The sequence below is a fragment of the Podarcis bocagei genome (genome assembly GCF_964188305.1).
Source record: "Podarcis bocagei genome assembly, chromosome: 1".
Classification (NCBI taxonomy): Eukaryota; Metazoa; Chordata; class Lepidosauria; order Squamata; family Lacertidae; genus Podarcis; species Podarcis bocagei.
In genome coordinates this window covers 8,955,347-8,977,449 of record NC_138125.1, presented here as the reverse complement: position 1 = coordinate 8,977,449, position 22,103 = coordinate 8,955,347, and the positions used below count along the sequence as shown (strand labels likewise).

The 22,103-nt window shown below is 45.4% G+C and overlaps 1 protein-coding gene across 3 annotated transcripts in view; it reads left to right on the top strand.

Moving 5' to 3' along the window:
- The window catches only part of RTN1 (reticulon 1), a 136,986-nt gene that overhangs the window by 56,715 nt on the left and 58,168 nt on the right, over positions 1-22,103 (top strand). For all 3 annotated transcript variants that reach the window (XM_081192191.1, XM_081192190.1, XM_081192192.1), the window contains exons 2-3: positions 6,443-7,177; positions 10,614-11,417. In XM_081192191.1, coding sequence (XP_081048317.1) covers positions 6,443-7,177; positions 10,614-11,417 — 1,539 coding nt within the window. The remainder of the gene's footprint in view (positions 1-6,442; positions 7,178-10,613; positions 11,418-22,103) is intronic.

The following is a 22,103-nucleotide window of genomic DNA, read 5'->3' as shown; positions in this document are numbered from 1 at the left end:
TTTGGGGATTATAATATTCAGATGGAGGAATATTTGTCCCTTAATTCGTGTGAATTTAGGAATTGGGCCATGACGCCAACCAAGACAGAGCATGCATTATTTTTATTTATTTTTTAATTTTTAAAAAAATTTCACAATAAAAAAACATACAAAGACAAAGAAAATACAAAGTCACAAAAAACAATACAATTCAAAAATGGGAACATTAAACACATCAAAAGAAAAAAAGAAAAAAAGATAAAAACACACATAGTAACAAAAAACAAAAATTTCCCTCTTTCTTAATTTCTCATCTTCAATTAACTTATTTTCCCGACTTCCTCACGTCTCCCATTCTTGTATCCCTTTTTTAGAAATTAATTCAGCAGATTCATATCCTTTTTAATTTATCTGTTGTTAATCCAATCTTACATTTTACTTTGTTGCTAAAGCCCCTGCAATTCATTTCAATGTCTTTAACATTCATAAATTTTACAATATTTCTGCAAATAAATTTTAAATTTCTTCCAATCTTCCTCCACCATCTCCTCTCCCTGGTCTCGGATTCTGCCAGTCATTTCCGCCATCTCCATATAATCCATTAGTTGCATCTGCCATTCTTCCAAGGTGGGTAGATCTTGTGTCTTCCAATGCTTTTCGATGAGAATTCTTGCTGCAGCTGTAGCATATATAAAAAAGTTCTATCCTTCTTTAACACCGATTGGTCCACTATGCCCAGGAGGAAGGCCTCTGGTTTCTTCGGGAAAGTATATTTAAATACCTTTTTCAGTTCATTATATATCATTTCCCAGAAGGCCTTGGTCCTTGGGCACGTAAGACAGAGCATGCATTATTGCTGCCCTACTCTTTTTGGTATCCTCTGATTAAGGGCAACCATTCAAGGCCTCGCCTCCTTGAGACACTGACGTTTCCATAATTACGCAGGGCCTTTGTAGAATGTAGGTTTCAGCAGATGCCCTCAGTGTACTTAGCGGGGAAATACCTTGGAATAGCTCCTATGGAACAGAAATGCATTTATGGATGTAATCAGGTTGAGGATATCATGCACTGATGTTGATTTGCCCTTTATATATTTTTTAAAATCTCCTATTCTTTAGTGGTTCTTGGATCAATCGCTCCAGGAAGTGATAGTTGACCTCTTAGCCAATAAATGTGCACAAGTTACACACCTGGTAGCCAAATTTGCTCTGGCAGCTAAGAAGCTTTGCTCTAATTGTATTAATGCATTATAATTTTAAACATTTTGTGCTGTGGACTTTTTAAGACTCACGTGTGATTTTAGAGGAATGTGTTGCTTTTTGCCCTCTGATGTTCATTGCGAAGGCCTTTGGCTATGTACAATAAATTGAACTATATTGAATTTATAGCACCCCCCCCCTTAAGAATCTTGGGAACTGTAGTTTACCCCCTCACAGAGCTGCAATTCCCAGCACCCTTAAAGCAAAATTTCTCCAGATTCCTGGGTGAATGGGTACTTTCATTGTGCTTTAAATGCACGGTGTGTCTTGCAACCTGAGTTCAGAAGGAAATGAAATGCAGAGCCGAGTCTGCCTGAAATCTTGGAGGGCTGCTGGCAGTCAGTGTAGACAATATTGAGTTAGATGGTCTGGCATAGGACAGCTTCCTATGTTCCTAACCTAGTGTGGGATCTTCAGTATGTCCTTTGCCACAGAGTGATGCTCCCTGCCCTCTAAAGCAAAGAGGCGCTTAAGCAGAGAACCTGTGTATGTACATATATATGTTTGCAGTATGTACACACCTAGTTTGGCCCTTGCATATGGGGAGAAGCTTAAAGGGTTGAAGAAACTTATGCAATCATTTGACTTTGAGGACTAACATCCACTTCCCCTCCTGCCTGGCTGTCTGCTGAAGAAGAAAGCCTGCAGGCTCCGTGAGCCAGCTGTGTGTGAGGGGTGATTGCTGAATCACAGTCTGTAATCTCCGCTCGGTAATCCTGGCTCCTTATTTTTGTCCTTGATCGGGATGGGCTCTGACTGTGCAGCCAGAAAATGCTGCTGCTGTTGCTGCTGCTGCTGCTGCTGCTTCCAAGACAGGGTACTTCATTTGCAAAATAGTGAAACAGAGATCACTGCTTCATTGGTTCCCAGTTCGGCACAATTTATTTGGCCATTTGGGGCACTTTGTGTGAAAGGTATTGGGTTGGTGTCATGGGTTGGTTGGACGCAGAGAGGTGTGTGTGGGGGAACCAGCTGGGAAACCCCCAAGGGAAGAAGGCTCAGAGCCCGGGGAGTGGTAGTTGGACAACGATGAGTGGTCAGAGGGATAAGACTGGGAAGAGAGGTGTCGGAAGCTGAAGAGGCAACAGGGCTTAGTGAGCTGGGAGAGTCTGTGGCAGAGAGCAGTCCAGAATCAGAGGCAGAAGCTGAAGCAGGAGGATGGGAAGAGAGAGGTCAAGAGGCAGAGGTGAATCAGACAGGGTTGTGGTGATTTCCCCTCCTGCTGTGGTGAGCTCCCCTTCCCAGTATGTTTCCAAGCACAATTCAAAGTGTTGGTGCTGACCTTTAAAGCCCTAAACGGCCTCGGTCCTCTGTACCTGAAGGAGCGTCTCCACCCCAGTCGTTCAGCCCGGAAACTGAGGTCCAGCTCCAAGGGCCTTCTGGTGGTTCCCTCATTGTGAGAAGTGAGGCTACAGGGCACCCAACCTGTGGAACACCCTCCCTTCAGATGTGAAGGAAATAAGCAGCTATCTTCTCTTTAAAAGACACCGGAAGGCAGCACTGTTTAGGGAAGTTTTTAATATTTAATGCTATATTGTTTTTAACACTCGATTGGGAGCCACCCAGAGTGGCTGGGGAATCTCAGCCAGATGGGTGGGGTATAAATAATAAATTATTATTATCATTATTATTATTATTATTAGTCTCCCAGAACCAGGAGAGGCATGGAAAGGGTGGTAGAGACGTTAGTGGCAACCAGTTTCCACTTGCTGGGGGGGGGGGGACCCTGGAGAGGAGGGGACTTAGGCAGCTGTTGCAAGGACTTTCACCCTCAGCAACTGTTTCATGGGGGGAAACCTGCCAGAGACGAGTTGTTGCACTGATTAGGCCCGACACTCCCGTGCAGATCCTGGTTTTGCTAAGAAAGAGTTAACTCCACTTGCTCAGCGCATCCAATCAAGTAACCTGCCAGACAGGAGATAAACAACATTCACATTTCTGTTTTAGACCGCCTTTTCTGTGATGCAGGTATGATGTATCTGGGTTGGTGGTCTTGAGCTACATCCCTTCTGTGATGATTGTATGATGTTTCTGGAGGTGGTCTTGATCTACAGGGTGGCAATTTCAAAATGTCTATATAAGGCCTTGCGCGCCATTCTTCTGGGTTCCTCCTCCTTTCCTACGTGTGAGGAGAGCACCCTGTTGCAGATTGGGGCCTGTTTGTACCCTGAGAGCTCTCTGCTGTGACAAGCATTTCAGGCAGGTGTGTGAATAGTGCATACCTGCACTGGTCACCCTCCCCTTCCAACCACTGAGCCAAGACTAAGAGCACCATCTACTGGGGTACAGCAGCATGTCAATTTGATTTCTTAAGCCCGTAAGCCCAATAAACTGCTTGCATTTTCTAACCCAGTATTCATCGGCCTGGTACCCTCCAGAGGTTTTGAACTCCCAGGAGCCCCAGCCATGGAAGATGGGACTTCTGTTTCTTGAAAAGCATGCTAGAGACTGGTAGTAATGACTTCAGGGAGATTTGGTGCAGCTGGGGTAGGCAAGGGGTCTGAATGCGCAGTCTCCAGTAGCCAAAATACGCATGGCTCAGAAAGAAAGACTTGGTAGCCACCACGCAAGAGGTTATTTGGCCGCCACTGGCCTGTAGGCATGAACTTTGTTTGTGTGCATCCTAGTTCTACCAACTCCTTATACAGCCTTCCATTGTTCTGAGCAGGGTTATCAAAGGAGATCTTTCTAAAAAGCTCTGCCTTGTGGCAGTGATGCTGCCACAAAGAGAGCGAGAGAAAGTACCGTATTTTTTGCTCTATAACACGCACCTGACCATAACACGCACATCGTTTTTAGAGGAGGAAAACAAGGGAAAAAACATTCTGAATGAAACAGTGGATGTATCATTTTTGTGCTTCATGCTGTGGCCACAGACATGTGATCTGATGGTGAATTTGGGGTGACCCAATGCAAAGATCCTGAGGATCCATATGGATCTATGCTTTGTAACCACATTTTAAGTGCGGAGCGAAGGAAAAACAAAGAAGGGACATGAGAGGGGTGTGCAGAGAAGCAGCTGGCTAAGAATGCAGGAGAGGGATCTAACGGGAGGGAGGAAAGAAAGGCAAAAGTTTCTCCTCACCCAAGCCAGCCATCTCTCTCTCTCTCTCTCTCTCTCTCTCTCTCTCTCTCTCTCCCTCCCTCCCTCCCTCCCTCCCCCTCTCTCTTCCTCCCGCCCCTCTCTCTCTCTCTCTCTCCCCCCCCCTCTCTCTCCCTCTCCCCCAGCAGCACCGGAGCACAGAGAGGAATTAGAAGGAACAACACTCTGCTTTCCCCTCTGCTTGCCTGGAGGGGAGGGGCTTTCCCTGCTCTTTGTTCCGTTTCAGCAAACACAGCAACGAAACAGAGGAGGATGGGCAGTAAGACCCTGAGGCAGAATGCAGGAAAGCAGCCGCTTCCTCTTTTCAGGTTTCCCTTCTCTGTGAAGCGCGATTTGATTTTTGCCTGATTTTTCGGCTCCAGGGACCACACATTTGCTCAATAACACGCACAGACATTTCCCCTTCCTTTTTAGGAGAAAAAATCTGCGTGTTATAGAGGGGAAAATACGGTATTTGTAGTTCAACATGTGGAAACACCAGGTTGTGGAGGCCACCATAGAGCAATGAACAAAGATTTAAGCCTTAGACCCCCATGGGCTAAGTGGATACCTTATTGAGAACATCAGCTCTTTTCTGGTTGGTTGGTTTTGGCATAGTCTTCCCCTGTGTATATATACCAGCATGGAGATTATTGGAAATGATGAACGTGTGGACACGTTTCGTGGGAATTATCAGCATGCTGGTGGTGCACGCCTCCTGATTCTTCCTGCTTTGCTCCTTCCCTGGTGCAAATGGAAGAAACAAACCAAGAAGCCGCAATTGAGCTCGGTTGCCTGTTACGTCGGAACCTGGGATCCTGGTTTGCTGCTCCCTGACAAGCCAGAATCGCTAGCTAGCCTTCAACCACGGTTTATTGTTAGCTTTTGAATCCTGGCATTTTAAGGAACGGCAGGTGAGAATCCTGGCTTAGGACATCACAGGAAATCAAGCTGAAGTGAGGTTTCTCCCACTTGCACAAGGGGAGGCGTGATGGGGAAGCCGTCCTGCACCGTGGACCAACACGCTGTTCAATAAACCATGGTAAGACAGCAACTCTTGCTGACCATGATGTTCAAACCCATCCATTGACATGATGGTGAAGGGTTAGTCTTCACATATTTTTTTTGTATTGTAAAAAAAAAATGTTTTAAAATGTTTATTTTTTTAAAAAAAATAATATTTATTAAAGTTTCATAAACAATCAAAAGCTTCAAAATTTAAACATAGAATACAAAAACCAAAAAAAAGCTACAAAAATGAGAAAATACAAAACAAAACACATAGAGGTACACAATAAAGAACAGTTAACAGAATAGAAAAAGAAGAAGAAGAAAACACCAAAAACAGAAAACAGAAAAAAGATTAGTATTTTCATATCTTATACTTCATTCACTAGTTTCTTGACCTCCTCACACCTCCCTTTTTGTATTCCAGTTCAGATATTCAGTTCAGCAAATCCTTACCCTCTATCATTTATCCTATAAATCCTATAAAATTTATCCTATAAAGTGTTATAAAATGTTTAAAAGTACTTTCCCAAAAAACCCAGAGTCCTTTCGGTCTGGGATAATTCAGACTGAAATTCCCAGGTGTCAGAAAAGGTTACTTATGTATGCTACAACTGCGGCCTGTGTTTTGTTAGCCCAAAAATGGAAAACAAGAGAAGTCCAAACCAAAGAAGAAGGGTAACTTAAGTTGACAGAATATGCACAACTTGCAGGCTTAACATATGGAATAAGCGAACAAGACGAACATACGTTTAGAGAAGATTGGAAAACGTTTATTGAATATATGGGAAATAATTGTGTACAGCTGAAAACGCTGGCAACATTAAGATAAATTCAACAGTGCAAATAGGTTTTGATGGATGCAATAATGGAATACCGATTAGTATAGTTTTTGTAAAATATGCAGGTATTTATGACATGTAAAATGAACCATGGAAAGAGAAGAAGGGAAGTCGTTGATATCTTATGGATGTAAAATGAGTATTTTAAATTGTAAAACAGAAAATTTAATAAAAATTATAAATACATACACACATATATGGTTAGTCTTTACAGGGAGGATAGCAGGTTCCCCTTTCTCACACACTAAACCTTATTTCTGTGTTTGTTTTAGGAGGCATGGCGGCTTCTCACTTCTACGATTACAGTTCTTCCAAGACATCAGAAAGGGGCAATGGCTCCTTTTACACTTCCCTGATTTCTGATGACTTCTATGCATCTCAGGATTCCTCTTACTTCACCGGCAACCTCCCCAAAGCAGGCAGCCAGGTTACGACTTCAGACAGCACGGAAGGATTTCACACCCAGGACGGGACTGCGTTCGAGTCCCGCGGCCTGTTTAGCTCCGATTCGGGGATAGAGATGACCCCGGCAGAATCCAGCGACGTCACCAAAACCTTTGCTGATCCCATGGAGCAGATGAAGTCGGACGCTTATAAATACATGGACATCAGTCGATCGGAAGAGATCAAATGTCAAGAGAGGTGTGACACAGGCTTGGGAGATGTGGGGCCTCCGAGCTTGAATAATAAATGCCTGGAGGATATTGCTGGACCTAAAGGGACAGTTTTTGAGGGAAAACCTGGGGCCAAAGAGCCAGGCTTATTTGAGGGGTCAACTTTTCCATCCGAGACGTTTGGCGACCAGCAACGCCACCCGACAGTAACAGCGCCCATCAAGATTACGCTGACTGAGATAGAAACCTTAGAGGGGCCTGTTGCAAGGGAGAAAACCCCAGAAAAGGAAGAGGCAGGCCTCAAACCAAGCCACGAAGTGGTTCCCACGGTGACGGTGTCCGAGCCAGAAGATGATAGCCCAGGCTCTATTACACCACCTTCTTCAGGGACAGGTAAAGACTTCTTGTACTCGGTAGCATGGATATAAATACATCTTTCTGTGGGGATTATTGGTTATGGTGTGAAGCAATTGTGGTCCATGTGGCTCTGTGGTATATATATTAAGCACTGATCCCCATGTGGGAGTTTTTCTGGGGCTGAAGCTTGCATGGAATTAAGGCCATTTGCATCGTTGTCACAGATGCTTCTGAGTGGGCTGTGAGGACTCAGGCATCAGAACTAAAGGGTCTTGAGAATGCCCTTCCAGCCTTCCTTTTAGGTTTTGGCGAGAAGGGGGTGATATCTGGTTTTCAACATCACAATACAGTGGTGCCTCGCAAGACGAAAAGAATCCGTTCTGTGATTCTCTTCGTCTAGCGTTTTTTTCGTCTTGCGAAGCAAGCCCATTGACGGATTAGCGCTATTAGCAGCTTATCGGCTTATCGGATCAGCTTATAAGCGGCTTAGCGGCTTAGAAAAAGGGGGGAGGGGAAAAAACCCACAGGAACTCGCAAGACATTGTCGTCTTGCGAAGCAAGCCCATAGGAGATTCGTTTTGCGAAGCACCTCCAAAACGGAAAACTCTTTCGTCTAGCGAGTTTTCCGTCTTGCGAGGCATTTGTCTTGCGGGGCACCACTGTATATCACCAGCTGAACATCACAATATATCACAGTGTCCGAAATAAGGATGGAGCTATGTAGAGGCAAACAGTAGGGCTGGGCAATATCTGGTTTTAAGCCTTGTGGTATATCACCAGCTAAACATCACAATATATCACAATGTCTGAAATAAGGATGGAGTTATGTGGAGGCATTGGCTGCCTTCCTGGTTTTCCCTGCATCGTGATTTTTGCCGGTGCCTGCTCTTGTGATTCGCTGCTTCCTGCATGAAGTAAGGGACAGCTTAGTCAGCAGGATTAACAGGGGCTGCAGGAATTGAGAGAAGCATTGGCTGGCTTCATGGTTTTCCCCACAGTGTGATATTTGCATAGCGCGCGCACACACACACACACACACACACACACATCATGATTCGCAATATACATTGCCAGATCAAAAATTATGAACCTGATATCACGATCCAGACTTCACACTGGTTTGGAGAGATATATTGATGTATCTTGCAGCCCTAGATTTGGTGTAGCGTTCTCATTGACGGAGGATACTAATTGGCAGTTGGCAGCCTCAAGACACTCAACGAGTGCATGGCTTGAATCACAGCCACCTTCTGGGACTCGGGACTGAAGCCTGCCCGGTTTGGCAGCATTGTTAAATTTCTTGTTAAAATTATAGAGCACAAAATAAACAGTTAAAAGAAAACAGAGATTTTGGGGCAGAGAGATGCTTTTGTATCCCAAGGGCCTGGTGTTCCTTTGGGACTGCAACAGCCTCCCTGAGTGCTTGCTTCTACGCACACATTAATACCTGTAGAATTGTACATCAGCAAGCTGTAACAAAGGCAGGGTGAATGTCCAGTGCTCTCTCCTGTGTAAAGATTGCTCGGGACTTCTTACAGCTCAGAAGCAGGGAAGAATCAAACTCTGGTTGCATCCGTACCATACCTTTATAGCCATTTTGACAGTTGCGTGGCAAGTTCCCGCCTCCCCCCAGTGGAAATAAAGACACATGACACAGATATTTAAGGTTAATGGGCTAAATATGGCCACAACTGTATTGGTTACAGGTGATGGGTGGTATTGGCTTAGGCATTGGTCCTAACCGACTATCCGGCTTCAGCCTGTTTGCTTGAAGTCCGGGAAGGGTTAACCACCAGTAGGGGGAGTTCTGCTGATGCACATCAACTAGGAACTCCCCCAGGGTTACCGCACGGGGGTATGCCTTAGGCCCTCACCTCCCCAGGCTTCAGACAGGGCCACGCCCCCCGGAATCCTTTATCGGACGGGGGAAGTGATGGCGCTTCCTCCCCCCTTTCCATCTACATAACAATACCAATGCCTAAGCGGCAAAGAGGGAGATCCCAGGCTGCCCCTGCGTTAAATGGAGCAGGCCACACACCCCAGGCCAGCCGATTGGCTGGCCAGGGGATGATGCAGTTGGGATTCCGTCAATCGCACGGAGGCTGAGAGGCAGCCCCTGCGCGCATGGTGGGAGGGTGAAGCCCGCAACCCCACCTCCTTCTACATCGGAAGTGGCTTTGTGGCATACAAGTCCTATAAAGATTCTTGGGAACTGTAATTTGTAAGGGGGCTGGGAACTGGGCTTGGGTTGTTGATGTTGTTGATGTTATTTGATTATATATTTTGTGGTTTTATATTCTGATTTTATCCTGTGAGCCGCCCTGAGACCTGTGGGTATAGGGTGGTATATAAATTCTAACAACAAAAACAAAAACACAACTGTGTTGTGGTTGTGGTTGTTTTTATTAGTTGGAACTCACCGGAACTGAGTTCTGGCACCTCTCAGGTGAGCGCCATTGCCATCATAAGAGAACAAAGGAGGTGTTCATATTGAGTTCCAGCACCTCTTTTTCTAGAAAATAGCACTGATTTTTATTATTTATTAAATTTATGTACTGCCCTATACCCGCAGTAGCTCCTAATAACTCTCCACATGCTCAACAAACTACAGTTCCTAGGATTCTTTGGGGGGGACCTTTAAATATATGGTATAGATGGGATCTGTATCACATGTCATTAGGGATGCATGAACATTAGCTGAAAAAACAGTCGGCATCCTTGGGTTGTTGTTTTTAAGTGCTTTCTTTGAGTACTTGCAAAAGCTCGGGAGATTTTGCAAGCGTGGGGGAAATGGTTGCTCGCCCTGTCAGCTGTTTTCAAAGTTGCTGTCTTCATCTCTGCCTGTTCAAGCAGAGTTGTCCATGGATTTGAGCACCATGAAGGTCCAAAAATGGCTAGAATGAACAAACAGCCATCCCCATCACTGAAGACCCCTTGGATCAAGAAGTGAGTTCCCCTGGGGGTGCTCCAGCAGCCTTAGGGGTGGAGGAAGAGGAGGTTTAGGGTTTGAGAAGAATCCAGGCAAAACAACATGCTTGTGGTTTACTCTGCCCACCTCAGTTGTCTCACAGATTCAAGCACCCTTCTTTGAATGCTTCTGTCCCCATCTCTAAACGTAATACATTTTGAAACCCTGCTTCCTCCTTGCAATAGTGTCGGAATAAACAGTCGTTCTTATCTACACACAAAGCAAGCTGCTTTATAATTTGAGCGCAGCTGTGCTGGCTGGGCCTGATAAGTGCTGTAGTCCAAAACACCAGATTGAGGAAATGCTCAAACTTCTCCAGCACAGATTTCTGAATAATATTTATCAGGTGCTCTTTGCTTCCTGAAGAGACAAAATACAATTTTTGCTAACGTTTTCTCCTTCTCTTCCCCTCTTTTATTCTGTCTCGTTTTCTCCCCTCCCTGCTTCTTTGCTCTCCTTCACTCCATCCCTCCCACCACCCGGTCATCTCCTTTGAAACCCCAGAAGCTTCTGGCGCAGAGGCCCAAGGTAAGGGAAGCCTGTCTGAAGACGAGCTTATCAGTGCCATTAAAGAAGCAAAGGGCTTTTCCCACGAACACCCAGAAGGCCAGAGGTCTCCAGCTGTTGCGCCAGACAAGCAAGGTCCTAAAAAGAAGGTTCCGGAATTTGCAGCTGCCGGTGGACCTCCTGGAGACAATGAAGGGAGCAGCGCCGAGTCTGGCGACTCCGAGATAGAGCTGGTCTCAGAAGACCCGCTGGCCACTGAGGAGGTCCTCCACTCCAATTACATGACCTTCAGCCACGCCGGGGGCCCTCCTCCCTCCCCGGCTTCTCCTTCAATACAGTACAGCATCCTGAGAGAGGAGCGCGAGGCCGAACTGGACAGCGAGCTCATCATCGAGTCGTGCGACGCCTCGTCGGCCTCTGAGGAGAGCCCGAAGCGGGAGCACGACTCGCCCCTGATGAAGCCCGTCATTATGGACATCATCCAAGAAGAGAGCCACTCCAGGAACGAGAACAGCAGGGCTTCAAATTACAACGTAAGCAGCTTGAAGGAGAGCAGGATGAACAGGGAGAATCTTGCGGACTCTGCCGCCTACCTGAAGTGCTCCTTCACCTCGCCCAAAGCGAACCCTGACCCAACACCTGCTTCGGCTGCTGGCGCCGAAGAGACAAAGGACAAAGTAGCAGAGAAGAAATCGGCCGAGGCGGCAGCAGCTGTTGCCACAAACAAACCATCATCCAAAGACCCGGCGGCAAGGAGTCCCTGGCCTTCCCCACCGTTCCCGTTCCTAAATAAGCAGAAAGGTAATTTTGTATGTCTGTTTGTTCATCCTCTAAATGATTGCACGTTGCCCAGAATATGAACCGGGCTGGTGGACGCTAGCTTTGTCTGGTACACTCAGTGGCATAGCATGGTTTGCCAGTGTCCAGGGCTGTGCAGAAAGGGTGGGTGAGAGGGAAACGGATGGAGTATGCACACACATTCAACTGCCTAATGGTGTCTGGATCACCCAGGCGATTGCAGCCATAGAGATGAGGAATGAAGAGCCGTTCCATTGTCTGGGGAGGTCAATTCCTGGTTTGGGTGGAGAAGCTGTTTTAAATGGAGCCCAGCAATGGAAGTGTGCATCTGTATTGAGGCAGCACAGGGTGCTAAAATGTTTTGCCCCTAACAATTTTGCACCTGGGGCAACTGTCCCTGTGTTCCCTGCCCCACGCTACGCTACTGAGTACACTGGCCCTCTCTAGTGGATTGTGGCCTGATCCAAGGTGGGTTGCAAAAGGAGCACCACTACCATTATGCAATTGTATGATAAAAGATTAAGAAATGAGTTCCTGAAGGCATTTTTGGGTTAAAAGTATGTCATGGGTGTGACAGTGTGGAGCTACCCAGTGTAGCAGAAACAGGAGGAATTGGGAGTCTTGTCTTCCCTTCAAGGTAAGTACATTCATGTGCTGGGAGAAGTTCTTAAACAGAGTTGATTACGACCGAGATGAACTATGGGTGTTGTCTTCAATGTAGCCTATATCCAAGCTCCTTTTGTTGTTGGTTTGGCCACTTGCTTTTGCAGCATAAAAACAAACCACTTTGCACACGTTCTCAGGCGTCCCCATGCTGACCACAAATGGTGTTCCCTTTCGGAAAATCACCTCTTAATATTACAGTAATATTACATATTATTAATATTAATATTACGTCAGGTTACAGACGCTTCAGGTTACAGACTCCGCTAACCCAGAAATAGTACCTCGGGTTAAGAACTTTGCTTCAGGATGAGAACAGAAATTGTGTGGCAGCAGCGGGAGGCCCCATTAGCTAAAGTGGTAGCTCAAGACAAGAACAGTTTCAGGTTAAGAACGGACCTCTGGAACGAATTTAGTTCTTAACCAGAGGTACCACTGTATTAGCTAAATGTACAAACTGCCACATTGCATAAACTGCTGCATTAACAGAAAGACAGCCCTGCAGGATCAGGCCCATCCAACCCAGCATCCTTTTCTATCAGTGGCCAACCAGGTGTCTGTTGAGAACCCCACAAGCGGAACGCAAGTGCCATAGCACTCTCCTGGCCTCTGGTTCCTTCAAGCGACACTGGAGATCGTACATAGCCATTGTAGTTTGTAGCCATTGATAGCCTGTTGCTCATCTCGTGCACAGCGCATGGGAAGATCCAACCTTTCCTTGCTCAGGACAGTCCCCTAGCATGCATGTAGATGAGTGGCAAAAACGTCCTTCCCACATGGACCCCCTTGGCCAAAAGTGCACTTCTGTTGAATTTCTGCCGCGCATATCTTGTTTTTCTTGGCTTAGATAGAAAGCTATGAAATGTACCAAACCCAGAAAGAAAATCGTTCAGAGTTGGCTGGTCCATAAACAGTGATTTAAAAAAAATAAAAAATAATAAAAGCAGCAGCTGCGATAGATTTCCCTGGAGCTTTTGTTCATTATTTCCTAATATACTCTGGGAGCTTTTCCTGTTATCGGCAGTACCATTTGTCAGCTTTTCTTGATACATAGCCAAGATGAAAACCATTATGTTTGCCCATAAAAAGAGAAAAATAGAGCTAAATTCACTCCTGTTGTAAACTGCTTCAAGCTTTGTTAGATAATTTCAGCTTTGGCCAATTTACTAGTCAGGAGCACTGAGTAATACTTACCTACCTATCTGCCTTATTCATCTCTTAAAATCCTACAGTTCCTCTATTGAACTCAAGACTGTACAGTCAGGGGTTCCCTCATTTTATCATGCCAGCCTTGTAAGATAGGATAGGCTAGACACCTGGGAGAGCTTGTGCCAAGTTTGGGACTTGGACATGTTAGGAACCATAGTTCTGGTAGTGAGAGTGATTTTATGGAACAGAGAATCTTCAGAACTTTCACTAAACTACAGTTCCCAGAATTCTTTGGGGGGCAAGGCAGCCATGGCAGAGTGGTTCAAAACCAAGCCAGTTTGCACTTTTCTCCAAATAATATGAATGACATTTTATGTTGCCTCCACAGCATAGGCAGAAAGGATATCAGCATAATGGTAGTGAATACAGTGGTGTCAGTTTGCGGGATTATATGGACATTCTTGAGTCAGGTTAACGATTAATTATTTTCAAAAATATCTGACGGGCGAGGGTGAACCCTGGTGAGGCAAGAGGCATATCTTTCCCTCTCTCTGTGTGTATTTGTGTCTTGTTTTGCATCTTCAAAATTTAATCTGGATTTAATATGGCTTGCTCCAGTCTTGAGAACAGGGTTGCCAACTCTTAGATATTTAATCAGCCTGTTTACTATTGAGTGTTCTGTTATTCGGCAAATAGATGCATTAAAGCACCTATCAGTTGGCACTCCTGTTCTTGAGGCCTAACCAAGCCATCTAAAAACCAGATTAAAATGTGCAAGTGCAAAACAGAATGTGAGCTATGACACCACTGATGTCCTCATTTGGGAAGGTTGCATCGCACAGAGCTTTGAAAGCTGCCTCTGTTTTTCTGACTGCTGCTCATCGTCTCCTTTTTTCTTCCCGGCCACTTTGCAGTGTGACCTTATTATGAGTTTTGCTTCCGCAGGCCCTGAAACGTGATGGTGAGATGCAAACAGATCTGAGATTTGCAGCAGAGCTAGTTCTTTCTTTTGAGCGTTTGTTGCCATCCAGTGGCAATGATGAAAAGCGCAGAACTGAACTCTCATACTGTCTAAAACTCTATTCTTATTTTATTATTGTTATCAATAAATTAAACCATAGAGCCTAGGACTTGTCAATCAGAAGGTCGGCGGTTCGAATCCCTGCGACGGGATGAGCTCCCGTTGCTCGGTCCCTGCTCCTGCCAACCTAGCAGTTCGAAAGCACGTCAAAGTGCAAGTAGATAAATAGGTACCATTCTGGCGGGAAGGTAAACGGCGTTTCCGTGCGCTGCTCTGGTTCGCCAGAAGCGGCTTAGTCATGCTGGCCACATGACCCGGAAGCTGTACGCCAGCTCCCTCGGCCACTAAAGCGAGATGAGCGCCGCAACCCCAGAGTTGGTCACAACTGGACCTAATGGTCAGGGGTCCCTTTACCTTTATTGTTATCATTTGTATATTGCTTTATATTTTTTAAGAAAGAAAAAATCTCAAAGTCGTTTACAACCTGCATGAAAACATCAAACCCAAACAATCCAGAAAAAACATTCCTGATGGAAGTAAAATATAAAGTATACATTCAAAGCAACATAATGAACACAAAAGTCAAATATCATCTTATAAATTTTAAAATAAAATACTGCAAATGAAGGCAACTACAGGCAGAGTGCCTTCTTGGTCGTGGCACCCTCCTTGTGGAACAACTCCCTTCAGATGTCGAGGAGATAAAGAACTATGCAACTTTTAGAAGACACCTGAAGGCAGCCCTATATCAGGAAGTTTTTAATGTTTGATGTTTGATTATGTTTTAACGTATGCTGTAAGTTGCCCAGAGTGGCTGGGAAATCCAGCCAGATGGGTGAGGTATAAATGTCAATATCAATATCATCATTATTATTAAATGCACATTCAATGCAGCAATTTTAACAAAAAAATCTTAAACATTTCAAAAGACAACATCGCTAAAGGAAGTCAGATATAGAATGCACATTTTAAAACAGCATAATTGGCAAGAGACAAAAACTTGTTATCTTAAGCATAGAACATGTCTGCTTCTGTTGCTGCCAATGGTGGTTTATGGCAGGTGGTGGCTGTGGAAGTTCAGGCTCGATGACCTCGGTCTGCGCTAAGAGGCAACCAAGATGCTATCTGGCCTCTTCAGTAGCCTCAGCTTTTGTAGCTGGAGTCAGTCCGAACCCCACCAGGTGGGAAAAGGTCTGCAAGGCAGGGAATAGGTTTTCAGGACTCACAGCCAATGTTGTACTAGAGAAGTGTACATATGTCAGTTAAGAAGCAGAGCTATTCCTTTATCATAATAACCTATAGTCTGGATTCTCAAAAATGAGTTTCTTTGGAACAGGGCATCTTGAAATAGATGTTTACCTGGGCAAATGGTTGTGGTTGTTCTGAGGCAATGCACTAACGTCCTGCATAATTTTGACTGGTTCAGATCTCACAGCCAAACCATGGTTTAGCCTCCAGGACTTAAACTCTCCCCAGTCCTCCCTTTCCATATTCTAATTCTCTTCCTTGCTTCTTTTGTACAATGCACAACGAATATGGTAGTTAGGGTGGAAACCTTAATTCACAATCCAGTTCGAACCCTTGTTTCAAATTCTGGCACAAAATAGTACTGGGGAATAAATATGGAGAACTTTGATATTTTGCTTCAGAGATGTACCTCTGCGAGGGGAACACAGGGTCTCATCTAACATTTTGCAGTACCCTTAAGAAACTACAGCCCCCAGAATTCCTTTGGGGAAGCCATGACTGTTTACAGTGGCATGATGTGGTCTGTGTTGCTGCTAGCATTGTGATAGATTGATCTGGATTGTGATAGGTTGATCGGTGTGGGCATTGTGATTGGCCGATCTGTACTGGTGTCTGGGTTGTGACAGGTTGATCTGTGTCGGCCTAGAACGATGAGTGGATATACTGCTTGCTGACAAGAGCTTTGCTGACACATAGAATAGCTCGGCTTTGCAAATTTTGTGTGTGTGACTTCTTCCTGTTGAATGGTCTCTTTATTTGAAGGTTCACTATTGTTCCACAAGATGTGTATGTCTTTAAGGGCCAGAGCAAATAACGTGACCCAGTTTTACAACTGTGAAGCAGTATAGCAGGTGCTGTTAAGTTGTGTTAATTAAGCTGTGTCAGCAATTGGGTATAGTATATAAAGAGCAGCACCTATAGGTATAGTAATTGGGTATAGTATATAAAGAGTGTCAGCAATTGGGTATAGTATATAAAGAGCAGCACCTATAGTATATAAAGAGCAGCAGTACCCTGGTGAATGGGTCATGCTTGTTGATATATTTAATGTAAAAGGAGTTTTTGTTATTAAAACCTTGGCTCGGTCCCTGCTCCTGCCAACCTAGCAGTTTGAAAGCACGTCAAAGTGCAAGTAGATAAATAGGTACCGCTCCAGCGGGAAGGTAAACGGCGTTTCCGTGTGCCGCTCTGGTTCGCCAGAAGCGGCTTAGTCATGCTGGCCACATGACCCGGAAGCGGTATGCCGGCTCCCTCAGCCAATAAAGCGAGATGAGCGCCGCAACCCCAGAGTCTTGTCACGACTGGACCTAATGGTCGGGTGCCCCTGTACCTTTACATAAAGTTATTTTGTGTTCCTTGTAATGTGTGGTCTCCCCAGCAAGCCCTCTGCAGTGCAACTAATCTGCAAATAGCCAACACTTCCTTCATGGCCCAGCCCATCTATCAGACTTCTATCTTTCGTAGAATCATAGAATTGTAGAGTTGGAAGGGACCCTAAGGGTCATCCAGTCCAACCCCCTGCAATGCTGGAATCTCAGCTAAAGCAGCCATGACAGATGGGCCTCCAACATCTGCTTGAAAACCTCCAAGGAAGGATTGTCTACCGCCTCCCGAGGGAGACCGTTCCACTGTAGAACAGCTCTTACTCTGAGAAAGTTCTTCCTGATTTGTAGTCAGAATCTCCTTTCTTGTGACTTGAGGCCAACAGTTCGAGTCCTACCTTCCACAGCCAGAGAAAACAACACTGGCCCTCAGGGCAACATTGCAGAGGATGCAAAGCCTGCGCGCCGCCATTCATAGAATCATAGAATCATAGGAGTTGGAAGAGACCACAAGGGCCATCGAGTCCAACCCCCTGCCAAGCAGGAAACACCATCAGAGAACTCCTGACATATGGTTGTCAAGCCTCTGCTTAAAGACCTCCAAGGAAGGAGACTCCACCACACTCCTTGGCAGCAAATCCCACTGTCGAACGGCTCTTACTGTCAGGAAGTTCTTCCTAATGTTTAGGTGGAATCTTCTTTCTTGTAGTTTGGATCCATTGCTCCGTGTCCGCTTCTCTGGAGCAGCAGAAAACAACCTTTCTCCCTCCTCTATGTGACATCCTTTTATATATTTGAACATGGCTATCATATCACCCCTTAACCTCCTCTTCTCCAGGCTAAACATGCCCAGCTCCCTTAGCCGTTCCTCATAAGGCATCGTTTCCAGGCCTTTGAACATTTTGGTTGCCCTCCTCTGGACACGTTCCAGTTTGTCAGTGTCCTTCTTGAATTGTGGTGCCCAGAACTGGACACAGTACTCCAGGTGAGGTCTGACCAGAGCAGAATACAGTGGCACTATTACTTCCCTTGATCTAGATGCTATACTCCTATTGATGCAGCCCAGAATTGCATTGGCTTTTTCAGTTGCCGCGTCACACTGTTGGCTCATGTCAAGTTTGTGGTCAACCAAGACTCCTAGATCCTTTTCACATGTACTGCTCTCAAGCAAGGTGTCACCCATCTTGTATTTGTGCCTCTCATTTTTTTTGCCCAAGTGCAATACTTTACATTTCTCCCTGTTAAAATTCATCTTGTTTGTTTTTGCCCAGTTCTCTAATCTGTCAAGGTCGTTTTGAAGTGTGATCCTGTCCTCTGGGGTGTTAGCCACCCCTCCCGGTTTGGTGTCATCTGCAAATTTGATCAGGATGCCCTTGAGTCCATCATCCAAGTCGTTCATAAAGATGTTGAATAAGACCGGGCCCAAGACAGAACCCTGTGGCACCCTACTAGTCACTCTTCTCCAGGATGAAGAGGAACCATTGATGAAGAGGAACCCTTTGGGTTCGGTCAGTCAGCCAGTTACAAATCCACTGAGTGGTAGCATAGTCAAGACCGCATTTTACCATCTTCTTTACAAGAATATCATGGGGCACCTTGTCAAATGCCTTGCTGAAATCAAGGTAGGCTACATCCACTGCGTTCCCTTCATCTACCAGGCTTGTAATTCTGTCAAAAAACGAGATCAGGTTAGTCTGACATGACTTATTTTTCAGAAATCCATGCTGACTATTGGTGATCACAGCATTCCTTTCTAGGTGCTCACAGACTGTTTGCTTAATGATCTGCTCCAGAATCTTCCCTGGTATTGATGTCAGACTGACTGGGCGGTAATTATTTGGGTCCTCTCTTTTCCCCTTTTTGAAAATAGGGACAACATTTGCCGTCCTCCAGTCTGCCGGGACTTCGCCTGTTCTCCAGGAATTCTCAAAGATGACTGCCAGTGGTTCTGAGATCACATCTGCCAGTTCTTTTAATACTCTTGGATGCAGTTCATCTGGCCCTGGAGACTTGAATATATCTAAACTAGCCAAGTATTCTTGTACAGTGGTGCCTCGCAAGACGAAATTAATTCGTTCCACAAGTTTTTTCTTCTTGCGAGTTTTTCGTCTTGCGATGCACGGTTTCCCATAGGAATGCATTGAAAATCAATTAATGCGTTCCTATGGAAACCGCCTTCAGACCAGGTCCGGGGACAGTCTGTCCCCCGACCTCTTCTGAAGGCTGGGGGGGGGGGACAAGGGCTTTTCTTCCCACCCCCAGCATTTTAAAAAACCCCGGGACAGCGGAGGACTTCTCCGCTGTCCGGGGCGATCTTAAAATGCTGGCGGGCGGCATTTTAAAATCGCCCGGGACAGCGGAGGACTTCTCCGCTGTCCGGGGCGATGTAAAAGCCCCTGGGAAGGCAGGCAGGGGGGACAAAGACTTTTGCCCCCCGCCCGCCTTCAGAAGAGGTCCTGGACCTCTTCTGAAGGCGGGCGGGGGGCGAAAGTCTTTGCCCCCCCGCCTGCCTTCAAAAGCCATCCGCGATAGCGGGAAGCTCTTCCCTGCTATCCCGGACTGCTTTTAAAATGGTGGTGGTGGGGAGCAAAGCCTTTCGGCCCCCGCCGGCCTTCCTGGACCTCTTCTGAAGGCCGGAGGGGGGGAAAGGCTTTGCTCCCCACCACCAGCATTTAAAAGAGGTCCCCGGAGATTTCCCTATGGGCTTTCGTCTTGCGAAGCAAGCCCATAGGGAAATTCGTCTTGCGAAGCGCCTCCAAAACAGAAAACCCTTTCGTCTTGCGGGTTTTCCGTCTTGCGAGGCATTCGTCTTGCGGGGTACCACTGTACTATCTCCTTAGTTATTCTGGGCTGTGTTTCCTCTGCTGAATCATTTGCTCCAAATTCTTCAGGTCGGGCATTGTTTTCTTTATCGGAGAAGACTGAGGCAAAGAAGGCATTGAGGAGTTCAGCCCTTTCTGTGTCCCCTGTTTGCATTTCACCATCTTCTCCTCTGAGTGACCCCACTGTTTCTTTGTTCTTCCTTTTGCTACGAACATACCCATAAAAGCCTTTTTTGTTGCTTTTAACCTCTCTAGCAAGCCTGAGTTCATTCTGTGCTTTAGTTTTTCTGACTTTGTGTCTACACGTGCTGGCTATTTGTTTGAATTCCTCTTTGGTGGTTTCCCCCCTTTTCCATTTTTTGTACACATCCTTTTTTAATCTTAACTCAGTTAAAAGTTCTTTAGATAGCCACCCTGGCTTCTTTAAGCACCTTCCATGTTTCCGTCTCATTGGTATTGCCTGACGTTGTGCTTTTACTATCTCCCTCTTAACAAACTCCCAGCCATCATGAACTCCCTTTCCTTTTAGTATTACTGTCCATGGGATCTCACCCAGCACTTCCCTAAGTTTTATGAAGTCGGCTTTCTTAAAGTCAAGAAATTGAGTCCTAGTATGCTTGGCTGCTCCTTTCCGCTGTATAGTAAACTTCAGAAGAGCATGATCACTCGCGCCTAATGATCCTTCCACTTCTACCCCACTAACCAGGTCATCAACATTGGTTAGGACCAGATCTAAAATGGATGTTCCTCTTGTTGCTTCTCCCACTTTCTGGACAATGAAGTTGTCTGCAAGGCCAGTGAGGAATCTGTTTGACCTTATGCTCTTGGCTGAGTTTGACATCCAACAAATATCCGGGTAATTGAAGTCCCCCATTACTACTATCTCCCTTCCTTTTGCATGCTTGGCCATCTGTTCCAGGAAGGCATCATCTATGTCCTCCGTTTGGCTTGGGGATCTATAGTAAACTCCCACAATGAGATCTTTGTTATTCTTCTCTCCCTTAATTTTGACCCAAATGCTCTCACTTTGGCTTTGAGGTTCTAAATCTTGGATCTCTTCACAGGCATACACATCCCTGACATATAACGCCACTCCTCCTCCTTTCTTGTCTGATCTGTTTCTCTGAAATAGATTGTATCCCCCCATTATTACATTCCAATCGTGGGACTTATCCCACCAGGTTTCAGTGATGCCTATTATGTCATATTTAGTTTGCTGTACCAAGAGCTCAAGCTCATCTTGTTTATTTCCCATGCTTTGTGCATTAGTGTACAGACATTGAAGTCCATTAATCATTCCCCCGTGTCTCTTATTTAAGGATTTTTTCTTATATTCAATCAGTATATTTCCAAGCACAATTCAAAGTGTTGGTGCTGACCTTTAAAGCCCTAAGCGGCCTCGGCCCAGTATACCTGAAGGTGCGTCTCCACCCCCATCATTAAGCCCAGACACTGAGGTCCAGCTCCAAGAGCCTTCTGGAGGTTCCCTCCCTGCGAGAAGCGAGGTTACAGGGAACCAGGCAGAGGGCCTTCCTGGTGGTGGCACCCGCCCTGTGGAAGGCCCTCCCATCAGATGTCAAGGAAATAAACAACTATCTGATGTTTAGAAGACATCTGAAGGCAGCCCTCTTTAGGGAAGTTTTTAATGGCTGGTGTTTTCTCGTGTTTTTTAATGGCTGGTGTTTTCTCGTGTTGTATCATTTTACTGTTGTTAGCCGCTCTGAGCCCGGCTTCGGCTGGGGAGGGCAGGATATAAATAAATTATTACTATTATTATTATTATACTATTCTGTTGGGAGCCGCCCAAAGTGACTGGGGAAACCCAGCCAGATGGGTGGGATATAAATAATAAATTATTATTATTATTATTATTATTATTATTATTATTATTATTATTAATCTTTAAGCTGCACCCTGGCTGTGCCTGCAATAACCAAATTGGACTTATTTTGGGGAAAACCTTTGTTATTCCACCCCCCGTAAAGAGTGCCTGTAGCCCATGTAAAGTATAATATCACTAGTGTACCCACTTTGTTTCTTTGACAGAGACTCTGGCCTTTTTAGCAGGAATTCAACTGGTGCAGTTTCCCCGGGATGGAGATGCAATGGGGAATGCTGTTCCTGATGAATATCTGCCTGCCATTGAGCTGTTAAAAGTACAGGTCCTCTGTCAGGCAAAAGTGAGCAATGGCGACTGCCATCTAAGGTCTGTTAGTCCCTCTGCAAACAAGCAAAAAAAAAGCTGCCACAAATGGAAAATGTAAAAGGACCTACGAGTTCTATTGAGTTCTATTGCTTGGGAAAGGAAAAGATTCAAAACCAGAGGCGGCAGCACAGCAGTTTAAAAAGGAAAAAACAACAATCAGAAAGAAGGGACATTTTGTTTATTGCCATGTTATTCTGGCAGAATCTGGCAGAAGAGGAACAGCTCCATTTCTTTTCACAAGATAAAAAACGTAGGGTT